The sequence below is a fragment of the Gymnoscopelus microlampas genome (genome assembly GCF_963454915.1).
Source record: "Gymnoscopelus microlampas genome assembly, chromosome: 11".
Classification (NCBI taxonomy): Eukaryota; Metazoa; Chordata; class Actinopteri; order Myctophiformes; family Myctophidae; genus Gymnoscopelus; species Gymnoscopelus microlampas.
In genome coordinates, this window is record NC_139948.1 from 52,732,406 (window position 1) to 52,745,569 (window position 13,164).

The 13,164-nt window shown below is 42.8% G+C and overlaps 1 protein-coding gene across 4 annotated transcripts in view; it reads right to left on the reverse strand.

The window, feature by feature from the left end:
- ppp1r9ba (protein phosphatase 1, regulatory subunit 9Ba) overlaps nt 1–12,200 on the reverse strand; it is a 52,687-nt gene extending 40,487 nt beyond the window's left edge. For 2 of the 4 annotated variants that reach the window (XM_084072478.1, XM_084072480.1), the window contains exons 1-4: nt 11,979–12,199; nt 2,802–3,032; nt 1,090–1,246; nt 447–673 (exon numbers count right to left, since the gene is read on the reverse strand). In XM_084072478.1, coding sequence (XP_083928604.1) covers nt 447–673; nt 1,090–1,246; nt 2,802–2,951 — 534 coding nt within the window. In that variant the 5' untranslated portion in view covers nt 2,952–3,032; nt 11,979–12,199. Of the gene's footprint in view, nt 1–446; nt 674–1,089; nt 1,247–2,801; nt 3,033–11,978 lie in introns of all 4 variants that reach the window. The other 2 variants (XM_084072481.1, XM_084072479.1) reach the window with 2 other exon arrangements.
- Nucleotides 12,201–13,164: the final 964 nt, after the last annotated feature.

The window sequence follows — 13,164 nt, forward strand, 5'->3', positions numbered from 1 at the left end:
TTGAAAAACAACAGCAGACAGTCTACAAGCAGACAGACATGAAGTGAATGAGAGGACTTGTGGCACGGTGCCGTGCTATGAGCTTGTATATCTGCTAGTTTTGAATATCCAAAGTATAAAAGTAATGGTTAGAGCTCAAATCTAAAACGACACAGATGCGTTCAGTACTTTGCCAGCCTTTTTGGCTCCTTTGTGGGGAAACCCTCTAACAACCAGTCTGTGGGTATAATGTCCTCGGCTGCCAGATATAGAAATAAATAGTCTATAATGGGTTAAGATAATTTAATAAGAGAATCTTATCAGATTATCCTGTAGTGTGTGCGATGCTGCCAGATCGTTTAAGATGAAAAAAACATCCTATAGTGTGAGTCCAGCTCTTGCATAATACAAAATTATAACATTTCTTATTATTAATGTGTATTGTCATGTCATGTTGTCCTCCAGACCTGCAGGGCGCGCTGTTCGAAGATCCTCCTGGTCTCGTGCAGCTTGGAGAGTCCCGCGGACTTGGCCCCGCCCCCTCGGGAGGCCCCTCCCACGCCGCCGGGGGCCTGGGGGTCGAAGCGAGTGACCCTCTCTGAGACCGTGGACCCCAGTTTGAGCAACGCACTGTTGTCCACTGTGTCGTTGAGACTGGAGACCCTGGGAAGGGACAGCTTCACCTGCTCTGTACCTGTAAAACATTAATAATAATAATTATTAATATTATTATTAGACTGGACACCCTGGGTAGAGACCTTTACCTGCTCTGTACCTGGACATGGCAACACAACCACAGGACACGTCTATTGTTTCTATTGTCCTTAGTAATGGCTCAGGAATGTGACAAAAACATCTCCATGAATTCAAGGCTTCATGTCGTGTGTAATTGATAGAAAATAATAATTTGTTTGGGTGAACTACTCCTTTAACTCTTTGACTGCCATGGACGCGTTGCCACGTCGAATTCTGCAAAGGCACAGAATTTTTGAAATTCCACCAGATGGCGCTCTTACCTAGCCTATGGATGGCCCCGTCACAGCGAGCGAATGAGAGAAGCAGAAATGACTTCATATTACAAAATAAAAGCTCCTTGGGGGTCATCCTTACCGCTCTTGTCGCCCTCTCCTGGCGAGCGCTGCATCTGCAGGAACATGTTCTTGATGCGGTGGACGTTGGATCCGTAGCGCCCGCCCCTCCCCGGGGGGCGGGGCAGCAGGGCGGGCTTCTGGGACGGAGGGGGCTTGTTGTTCAGGTGGTCCGTGGCCTGTTTGAGAGGGAGGGAGGGGGGAGGAGCAACACTTCAATACAACTCATCCATTTATATCAGGGGTCTTCAACAAGGGACCCCCCCCTGTAGAACCTCTGAGGGGTCCTCAGAGGTTCTACAGGGGACGGTTACAACTGGTACTCTGACAGCAGGTATTCACCTTATTCCTGGCCACGCCCACTGTGGCCCTGGCCATGCCCACTGTGGGCGTGACCAAGTAGGCGTGACCATAGTCTATATTCACACGGTGGCCATTTTGGAATTTAACATTGCGTTGCTGTGGCAACTGGGGTGGCATTTCATTGACTTAATGGCAATATGGCCGCCGTGTGAATATGGTCTATATCAATGAGTTTCCTGTTTACCAGTGTTGCCAACAGCTTTTATATATTCATTTTAAGTGTAGTTGCTCAATAGGGCTTGCTTTCTAATGTTTTTTAAACCAGTGGTTCCCACATGTTTTCATTTGTGTTGTTAAAATGTTTCTAAAATATTCAAAATATTGTACATTTTTTCCCAATGCCTTTTTGAAAATAGCAGATCTACAAGCTCACAACGTGTCGTAATGTGACACATTGTGAGCATGTTGATCTGCTATTTTCAAATAGCCGAAGTGGCAAAACTGAGCCTACAGTAGTTGCTTCTTTTGGCCTCGTTTTCATAGACCTGGCCGCTTGTTTCTTTTGCAAAATCTGGCAACACACTGATTACCCGCATTAAGGCCTTTGCAGACAGGGTGCGATTAGTCAATCAGTTTTTACCGCATGCGAAAAGACGCACGAATCGAACTGGGTTCAATTGGAAAAAAAATGCATCACATCGCCGCACGGTAAATTCAAAGCTCGTGTGCATGAGGTCATTGAGAACCATGTGTTCATTTAAAAAATGATATTGTCCATTTTTTCCGTGTGAGCTTGTAGATCGGCTATTTTCAGCATGCAACCAAGTATAAAATCAGCCACTACGACGCCATCAAGGCACCGCCAACATACATTTTAGTCGACTAAATCAACTGTAGATTTAGTCGACTATAATCTTATGATATTTAGTCAACTTAAGCTACGGTAGACAAAAACATTTCAGAATGACTAAAATATGACTAAAACTAAATGGAATTTTATTCAATACTATGACTAAAAACTAAATCAACACTGCTGTGCACCACCCGTTTCTAAATGTCACATACTGTAATGCAGGAGGCAGCAGGACGTTTCGTTATTGAAAACGAGCGCTTCCCAAACTCTGACATTTAAAAATAATCACCTGAACGTAATGTATTGACAGAAAGCATCTCATGACATGTCTCTATGGTGGATTTTTATGAAACAAAAACTTTGCAGATAGAAAGAGGATAATTCAAACTTTCCGTACAGCTGCCATGTTGGTGAGTTTAACGTTGTTTAATACAGTCAGATAGGACTTTTCTGTTTGGATGTATGGGGGCTGTCAAGGCCAGAAAGTAGTTTTTTTGCCACTCAGTAGGTGTTCCCGCATAACTTCCGGGTACGATGATGTCACACGCATAGCCTCTATAATCAGTCATAATGTGTACCTGTTTGAGAGCGGCCAGGCCGGCCTCGTAAGCGTTCCGGTGAGGAGACGCGCTCCGCAAGTTGGACCCCCCTCCAGAGGGGGCGGGGCTGGGGGTGGAGGTGGGGGGGCCGTTGCCCCCGGCGGCCGGTGGGGGTTCGGTCTTCATCATGATGGACCAATCAAACGCACCCGAAGACTGATGATGATGATGATGGAAGCATTCTGGACACGTTTGATATTCACTTCCTGTCTGATGAAGAAACACATTTTAACAATTCATTCATATGTCCACATGAAGCAGAGCATACAAGGACACACACATTAAAGGAACAGTTAAGGTTACATTCATAAAATCATGGCGCATCATGATACAATAAGCATGTCACTCAGTACTCTCTATGGCAGTGGTTCTCAAACTTTTTCATGTCAAGGACCCCCAAATTGACACTTATTAGCCCGCAGACCCCCATTTGAAAAGATAAGCCAAGATAAGCCAATAAGAGAAGGTTTATACGGCTTTCTAGCAGTGATTCTCAACCATTTTAATGTCAAGGACCCCCAGTTTGACATGCATTAGGCCCCATTTAATGGCATTTATACCTCTGGGACCCGAATTTATGTAATAAAATCAATGTTAATTTAACTGTGAGAGTGTACAAATGGAACCAAATGGACCCGTTAGGGTCCATTTGGTTCCATTTGTACACTCTCAGAGTTACAGAACCATAAGGGCCCATTTGGTTCCTATCCATCATTTAGCTGGGGACCCCCTGGAACCGCCTCAAGTACCCCTGGGGGTCCCCGTACCCCACTTTGAGAACCAATGCTCTATGGCATACATGGGCAGCTCCACGAATCATGTTCAACCCAGATTTGGCTCATCAAAGGGAATGAACTCGTTCTCATGCTATTCATCAAAAATGTGGAATGCCCTGCCAAAAGGAGTAAAGGAGTGTAAAACCCTACTCACTAGTGATGTGCGGGTCGGGTTTTTTCATGACCGCCACGGAACCCAACGCGCCTCAACCCGCCCCGCGAACCCATATATAAATCTATGGCTCAACCCGCCCCGCAAACCCATATATAAATCTATGGCTCAACCCGCCCCGTGGTGGGAAAAAAAAGATAAGGATTTATATAGCACTCTGTAAGTACACAAAGTGGCTTTAAATGTCTACAGTATAGCACAACATTGTCATGGGCTAAATAAACAAGCATGTTGTTCAAAATAGTTTGTTTTTTTTGCGTGTGAGAGCGGCTGACCCGCTCAGCCGCAGCCCGCAAAATTGCCTCTGAAATCCTGACTCGACCACCCTGACTCACTTTCAAAACTGCCCTAAAGATACACCTTCAGGAGGCTGCAATTCAAAAATGGCCCCTGTCTAAGTCTTGGCCAAAATCACTGGTCACCTACTGTGTAAGTCAAGGGTCTTTTCAGGCCAAGGACCCCCTAGCTGAGAGAGAGATGAAGCAGGGACCCCCCCTCTATATTGTATAAAAATTGTGTTTCAGATTATACTTTTTTTGTTTACTTGGTCTGCTCTTTTTTCCCTCTTTGCCAAAAATAGCCGATCTAAATGGCAGATATTCGATTTAAAAACAAATAAAAAAATATAGTTTTATCGTTTATTTGACAGGAACAATACAAAAAAAACAATGGATCAAGTGCTCGGATCCAATAAGACATTGTTTTTTTGTATTGTTCCTGTCAAATAAACATAAAAGAAAAAGAAATATATAATATACATTTTCATATTCGAATATACATATTTCCCCCATATTCGAGGAATATTCAAAATTGGAATATTAATTTACCAGCCCTAATAAGTATAAGTAACATTGTCTCTGTGTCATATATGACGGCTGCCAATTCTAGCAGAGACAGTACAGTGCTCTGCCAGACAATTATTACATCATCGTCTAATCTCAATTAGATAAGTCGCAATTATTTTTGCACAATCATCACAACCGTTTACATGTTGAAAAATGTTCATACAATCTCAAACATTTTCCAAAAATAGCAGATCTACAAGCTTACAACGCCCTCCCTCTCTCTCTCTTCCTCTCCCTCTATCTCCCTCTTTCTCTTCCTCTCCCTCTCCCTCTCTCTCTCCCTCTCCCTCTCTCTATCTCTCTCTCTCTCTCATATCATTGAATAGAGGACATTGTTGTGTTCAGGCGGGACGAGGGACAAACGCTCCATTTTGGGGACTCATGGCCCTCGTTGGCCTTTATCTCCTGAAGGAATGTTACGACCGAATTCCATGAGGACTTTGTTGAGTTCCTGCATGTTTTAATGTAACTGATTGAGCAACAACCTGGCCGACCGACACACACACACACACACACACACACACACACACACACACACACACACACACACACACACACACACACACACACACACACACACACACACACACACACACACACACACACACACACACACACACACACACACACACACACACACACACACACACACACACACACACACAGGAGGGGAGTCCAGTCCAGTCTTTTTTTAGTTTTTTAGTAGCCAATTCTTTTTTACCCTTTTTTCTCCCCAATTTAGTCAATGTGGTTGTTAACTAGGGATGCAAATTATCGATTAATTCATTAATTGATAACCTTATCGATCGATTAATCGATTAATTGATAAGCAGCGTTTTTTAGGACCAAAAGGAAAATTCTCCAATTACGAAAATGAGTGCATAATTGCCTTGATGTATATAACATTAACGAGCGTCAACGAGCGTCAAGTGCTGCGCTATGAGCTTGTAGATCTGCTATTTTTGAATAGCCAAAGAAATGTTAAAATGACACAAATGACAGTCCAGGCTGACGTGTGTTCAGATAAACCCAGAGCAGAAGGAGAGCGTTCTAAAAATAAAACATCATCTTCCTGCAGACTGGACTAGACTGGCTTCAGTCCCCCAGGACCCCCAGGGAATCAATGGTCCCCAGCCGGGGACCCCCGGATTAACTCACATGATGATCATTGTGGGGTTCAAGAGACAGACAGACACACAGACAGACAGACAAGTTAGACAGACAGACAGACAGACAGACAGACAGACAGACAGACAGACAAGTTAGACAGACACACAGACAGACAGACAAGTTAAATAGACAGACAGACAGACAGACAAGTTAGACAGACACACAGACAGACAGACAGACAGACAAGTTAAATAGACAGACAGACAGACAGACAGACAGGTGATGACGTGAACGATTCAGGAAGAGGAAGAACAGAATGATCATGTGACCAGAAGAGAAGATGTCACACACACACACACACACACACACACACACACACACACACACACACACACACACACACACACACACACAATCTGTCTGTTAACAATGGTCTGTTGATTTGTCTGTCTCACATGCATGCACAAGCGAGCACACACACAATACAACAACACAATACAACAATACCATTGTTATAGTCGTTATAAACAGACACTAAACAGTGACACATCATGTAAACTTGGCCTGATTTTTGACACACACACACTTGTGCTCTGGGCTTATTTCCTGTTATTGTTAGCAGGGCGCATGACAACACACACACACACACACACACACACACACACACACACACACACACACACACACACACACACACACACAGTGGTGGTGTAGAAAATATAATCAGTAAATATGAACGTCTGCTCTCTCACTGTGTCTCTGATGTAGGATACTGGTTACTCCTTCCACGAGGTTGATCTACTGAACTGAATGAATGTCTTCTCCACAGCTATGTGAACGGAGCAGTTCATTAACACTACAGTATGGCTACATTGATTAGCAGTTCATTAACACTACAGTATGGCTACATTGATTAGCAGTTCATTAACACTATAGAGATACATTAATAGAGCAGTGCTAGGATACATTGTAGCGTCCTTGTGTTTCTGAAAAGGTGCTACAGCATATAAAGTCAAGTTATTGAATGGAGAGAAGGCTCGACCACTTCCTTCCTTACGTGGCTTTTCTATTTTTAGAACTCTTTAGCTCAGTGGTTCTCAAACTTTTTCATGTCAAGGACCCCTAAATTGACACTTATTAGACCGCGGACCCCCATTCGAAAAGATATGCCAGGGACCCCCATAAGAGAAGATTTTTACGGCTCTCTAGCAGTGATTCTCAACTATTTTAATTTCAAGGACCTCCGGTTTGACATGCATTAGGGCTACGGACTCCCATTTAATGGCATTTCTATCCCTGGAACCCCAATTTATATTGTAAAATCAATGTTAATTCAACATCTAATATCTAATATCCATCATTTAGCTGGGGACCCCCTGGAACCCCCTCAAGTACCCCTGGGGGTCCCCGGACCCCACTTTGAGAACCGACGCTTTAGCTTCACCGTCTGAACAATCAAGAAGGTTTGTGTTTGTCTCTGACTTATAATATATAATAATAATAATGATACAGTATATACGGTGCTAGCAGAGACATGTTGAGGGGACTTGTGATATAACATAAATAATGCAATAGAACTGTACTGGATTTAATAGAAATAAGAGTTAGGTCTAGGGTCTTGTCTTGGACCAGTGGTCCGGGGACCACCAGTGGTCCTTGAGGGGGCTCCAGGTGGTCCCCAGCTAAATGATGGAGAGTTGGTAACCAAATGGACCCTTATTGGTTCTTTAACTCTTTGAGAGTGTAAAATGAAACCAAATGGACCCTTGCGGGTCCATTTGGTTTCATTTTACACTCTCAAAGAGTTAAATTATTGTTAAACATCTGCATTATTTCATTAAATAACTGTTATTTTGATCAATGTTTGCCTGTCTATCTCTCCTATGGAACCAACATCAATACAGCATGGATGGAACTGTGGACAAAATCGTATCCAAAGACAACAAAATAATTCTGGTCTAAATCTAATGTTTGGGTCTGAGAGTCTAAATCTCATTAAACGGTGGTTCTGTGGCTCAAATGCCCAGCAATAAATAATAGACCTTGATATGAACAGGGTTGAAAACCACTGTCTTTAATAGACAGGTCCAATAGAGCATTGGTTCTCAAAGTGGGGTCCGGGGACCCCCAGGGGTACTTGAGGGAGTTCCAGGGGGTCCCCAGCTAAATGAACCAAATGGACCCTTATGGGTCTGTAACTCTGAGAGCGTACAAATGGAACCAAATGGACCCTAACGGGTCCATTTGGTTCCATTTGTACACTCTCAGAGTTACATTAACATTGATTTTACAATATGAATTGGGGTCCCAGAGATATAAATGCCATTACATGGGGGTCCGTAGCCCTAATGCATGTCAAACTGGGGGTCCTTGAAAATAAAATGGTTGAGAATCACCGCTAGAGAGCCGTAAAAACCATCTCTTATGGGGGTCCCTGGCTTATCTTTTCAAATGGGGGTCCACAGGCTAATAAGTGTCAATTTGGGGGTCCTTGGCACGAAAAAGTTTGAGAACCACTGCAATAGAGCACCGAAGTCTGACGTAATCTACGCATCCTACCTGGTTCGCGGTTTTCCACCCCCGTTCTGAATCCCCATAGACGTGTTTAATATCGCGTCAAATAAGAACTGTGTTCCAAAAATAAACAAATGACCCCGGCGGTTTGACTCTTATGGATATGAAGCATCAACTGACGGTGAGAAAACGATAATGTTACTTCCGCCAAATTAGTTACATTTTCACCAGAAACAGACTGTATGAAATATAAGTGACTGACTATCATAAACGATACAGAACCTCCTCCCTGACAATATCGCCGAGACGGTTTGTTTATTTTTGGACCACAATTCTTATATGAGACGATTCTATGATGACCCAATGTTATTCTCCATAGAGACATGACTTTACGACCCAGGGGATGAACGAGGGACGTCAGGACCTCTGTACTCTATAGCTTATGTTTTAGAAGTAGTGTACAATATCTGTAGCAGCAGCGGTCACAGTGAACGTGCCAGAGATGGCATGCATACGTAAGACGTGTAGTATATATACATTAAGTGTCAAATCTTTACACACACACACACACACACACACACACACACACACACACACACACACACACACACACACACACACACACACACACACACACACACACACACACACACACACACACACACACACACACACACTAGTAGTAGCCTATACCAGTGGTTCTCAAACTTTTTCATGTCAAGGATCCCCAAATTGACACTTATTAGTCCGCGGACCCCCATTTCAAAAGATATGCCAGGGACCCCCATAAGAGAAGATTTTTTACGGCTCTAGCAGTGATTCTCAACCATTTTAATTTCAAGGACCCCCAGTTTGACATGCAATAGGCTACGGACCCCCATTTAATGGCATTTCTATCACTTGGACCACAATTTATATTGTAAAATCAATGTCAATCTAACTCTGAGAGTGTACAAATGGAACCAAATGGACCCGTTAGGGTCCATTTGGTTCCATTTGTACACTCTCAGAGTTACAGACCCATAAGGGTCCAATTGGTGCCTAATCTATCATTTAGCTGGGGATCCCCTGGAACCCCCTCTAGTATCCCTGGGGGTCCCCGGACCCCACTTTGAGAACCAATGGCCTATACTGTCCTTGTTTTTCCTGCTCTGCTTCTATCTCTATTCCTCCTCCCTTCCTGAAAACTACAAATGATGATAGAGCCTGTATTTATGAATTAATACATATAAACAATAATCATTTCAATCACTTCTTTCCACGTGTAAACCTGTGTGATGTGACAATAAACTGAGTGTGAGGCTCTATATTGCATCATTCATATCAAACCGGGGGGGTCCTTAAAATGACAGAGATGGAGAATGACTGATGGACAGACACACCGACACAGATCTAGTCGTAGGGTAGGGGGTCCCTGCCTCCCTGGCACAAACACATAATGGGGGGGGGGGCATAATATTCATTCTGGGGGTCCTTGACATGAAAAGGTTTGAGAACCGCTGACCTATGTTAGTGCAAAGAGTGTAACAAATAGAACCAAATGGACCCTTACAGGTCTGTGCCTCTGAGAGTGTAACACATGGAACCAAATGGACCCTTACAGGTCTGTAACTCTGAGAGTGTACAAATGGAACCAAATGGACCCGTTAGGGTCCATTTGGTTCCCTTTGTACACTCTCAGAGTTACATTAACATTGATTTTACAATATAAATTGGGGTCCCAGAGATATAAATAGCATTAAATGGGGGTCCGTGGCCCTAATGCATGTCAAACTGGGGGTCCTTGAAATTAAAATGGTTGAGAATCACTGCTAGAGCCGTAAAAAATCTTTCTCTCATGGGGGTCCCTGGCATATCTTTTCATATGGGGGTCCGCGGGCTAATAAGTGTCAATGTGGGGGTCCTGCACATGAAAAAAGTTGAGAACCACTGACCTAATAGTGCCTATCAAACTGTCTGGGGGTCCTTGAACAATAAAAAAAGGTGATAATGAATGATGGATGATACACAGTACCTGCTACGTCCTCTAAGGCCTTATAGAGGAGACTCCATAGTTATCTGTTAGTAGTCCAGATGTCATACTGTGTGTGTGTGTGTGTGTGTGTGTGTGTGTGTGTGTGTGTGTGTGTGCGCGTGTGCGTGTTACTGTAAAGTACATCTACTCAAGTACTGTTCAATTTTGAGGTAATTTTATTTTACTGCTGTATTTCAATGTTTCTGTACTTTTACTTCTACTCCACTAAATCTCAGAGGGAAATATTTTTACTCCACTACAATTATTTGAAAACAATAGTTACTAGTTACTTTGAAATTGGCAATTATTATATAATAAAACATTTTAGCCCTATTTTATGCCTATGCTATTTGAAAATACTGTATGCTTTGAAATAGCAATTAGAAAATAGCAGATCTACAAGCTCACAACAACAACAACGCGTCACATCGCGACGCGTTGTGAGCTTGTAGATCTGCTATTTTCAAACATTTTAGTACTTTTACTTTTGGTACTTTAAGTACATTTCCCCCAAAAGATAAGTATAGTAGAATTTGAGACATTTAGAAGTTATTATAGGTTTAGGGGTGAGAATTAAGAGTCAGAAATATGACTTATACTTTATAAGTTGCGTACCAGTGTCAGACAAGTGAAAAAACAATAGCTGATCTATAAGCTCATGGTGTTTGAGCTTGTAGATCTGTTTTTTTTTGGGGGGGGGGCTTTGGGGCTAAAAATGGCATTCATAAAATCTCTGTCCAGAAATGTTGACGTCCTGTGTGTGTGTGTGTGTGTGTGTGTGTGTGTGTGTGTGTGTGTGTGTGTGTGTGTGTGTGTGTGTGTGTGTGTGTGTGTGTGTGTGTGTGTGTGTGTGTGTTGCTGCTTGCTGGCTAGAAAGAGGCTTTTGTTGACAGTCAGAGTCAAGAGTCGCACAAAACAACAGGACACAAAACCCTCCACAACCGTCACGGTTCTGAATCAAACGGTGTCGCATTGTTTGTCTGTCAGTTAGTTTGTGTGTTTGTTTGTCAAACAAACGGCGTCACATCATCATAAACCATAGAGGTATAATAAGTCATAAACCATAGAGGTATAATAAGTCATAAACCCGCTGAAAGAAAAGCAGATTAAAAAAAAAAGCTGTCAAAACGTTATTACCGCTGGTGTTCCACACCGATATCGGTGACCCGGTGAATCCTGTGCCTCCAGAGGTCACTGTTGCCTGGTGTCTCTCGCTCTCTCAGCCCAGGGGCCGTTTTATCATTATTATTATTGTGTCGAGTCAGCTGACTTTATATGATCACATTATGATACAATGTGTCTGTTTTACCTAAGTTAAAGACAACGTATACAACTATGATTAAGTACTAATAGTGTCCCGTCTCTCAGCGTTGTGTGTTTCGTCGCAGAAACACATTTTCTCCTTTAAATGAAACATTAAAGAATGTTGTTTTAAGACATAATGAACGTAGCCAGTGCTGTGACGTCATTATGACGTCATTATGTCTTAAAACAACATTGTGTGTGTTTTTTTGCCACCAGATGCTGCAGGCAAGGAGACACAGAATACTATGGGTCACCGGTGTCTGTGTGACCGGCCTGCAGTGTGTTTCCTTTTCCTGCATCTCAGCTTCCTTTATCACCCAACAAACACACACTAAATACACAACTAACACACACAACACAACACAACACAACACACACACACACACACACACACACTGATAAACACACACAACCTCCTACCTTTAATTCATGTGTTTTAAGATCAGATTTAAATCCTCCTCGATCCGTTCATCACGTTCCTTCTATAAGAACCTCCATTGTGTGTGTGTGTGTGTGTGTGTGTGTGTGTGTCTCTCTCTCTCTCTCTCTCTCTCTCTCTCTCTCTCTCTCTCTCTCTCTCTCTCTCTCTCTCTCTCTCTCTCTCTCTCTCTCCACGTTCTGCCTCCGTGTGTGTGTGTGTGTGTGTGTGTGTGTGTGTGTGTGTGTGTGTGTGTGTATGAGAGGGAGTCTCCTCCTCTCTCTCTCTCTCTCTCTCTCTCTCTCTCTCTCTCTCTCTCTCTCTCTCTCTCTCTCTCTCTCTCTCTCTCTCTCTCCGTCTTTCTCTTTCTCGCTCTCTCTCACACACACACACACACACACACACACACACACACACACACACACACACACACACACACACACACACACACACACACGCAAACGCGCGCACACGCCCACTATCCCGTGATGATGAGCTGTCATTCAATTGTCATTAATTTCTCATTCATTTATAGTTTATTGTTTTTTTTCTTCTTGTATTAATTATTGACACATTAAATATCAGTGTGAAAGGAGGAACATCATTATAGTTCTATTTAAAATGTCATATTGATACTTAGTGGGATATGAAGTCAGTTTGAACCGTGTTATAATAGACTGTGTAATTAAATAACTGCATGTGAACAATATGAAATAATACAAATAAACACAATCGACCCCAAATCTGTGTGAAAACGGACAATAGAAAACAGACGGGCCGGCAATACAATTCCCTATGAAATAAGACAGCGGCCTCTGGTGGCAATCATGTGAAAATACAACGTCTCTACATCTGTATAATAAGCTATATCATGGTTTCATGATTTATGAAACCAAAAATAGGCCTTTTACTGTACCTGTACCTTTACTCTACCTTTACTGTACCTTTACTGTACCTTTACTGTACCTGACGACAACATACGTATTGATTAGAACACCGCAAGACAACTATCAGGCCCCGACCCCCTAAAATAATCATAGTTGAACTGGGAACGGTGGGGACCCCCCATAATAATCATATTTGAACCAGGACCCCCGAAAATAATCATATTTGAACTGGGGACCCCCCTTAATAATCATAGTTTAACTGGGGATGGTGGGGACCGCCCATACCAATCATATTTGGACT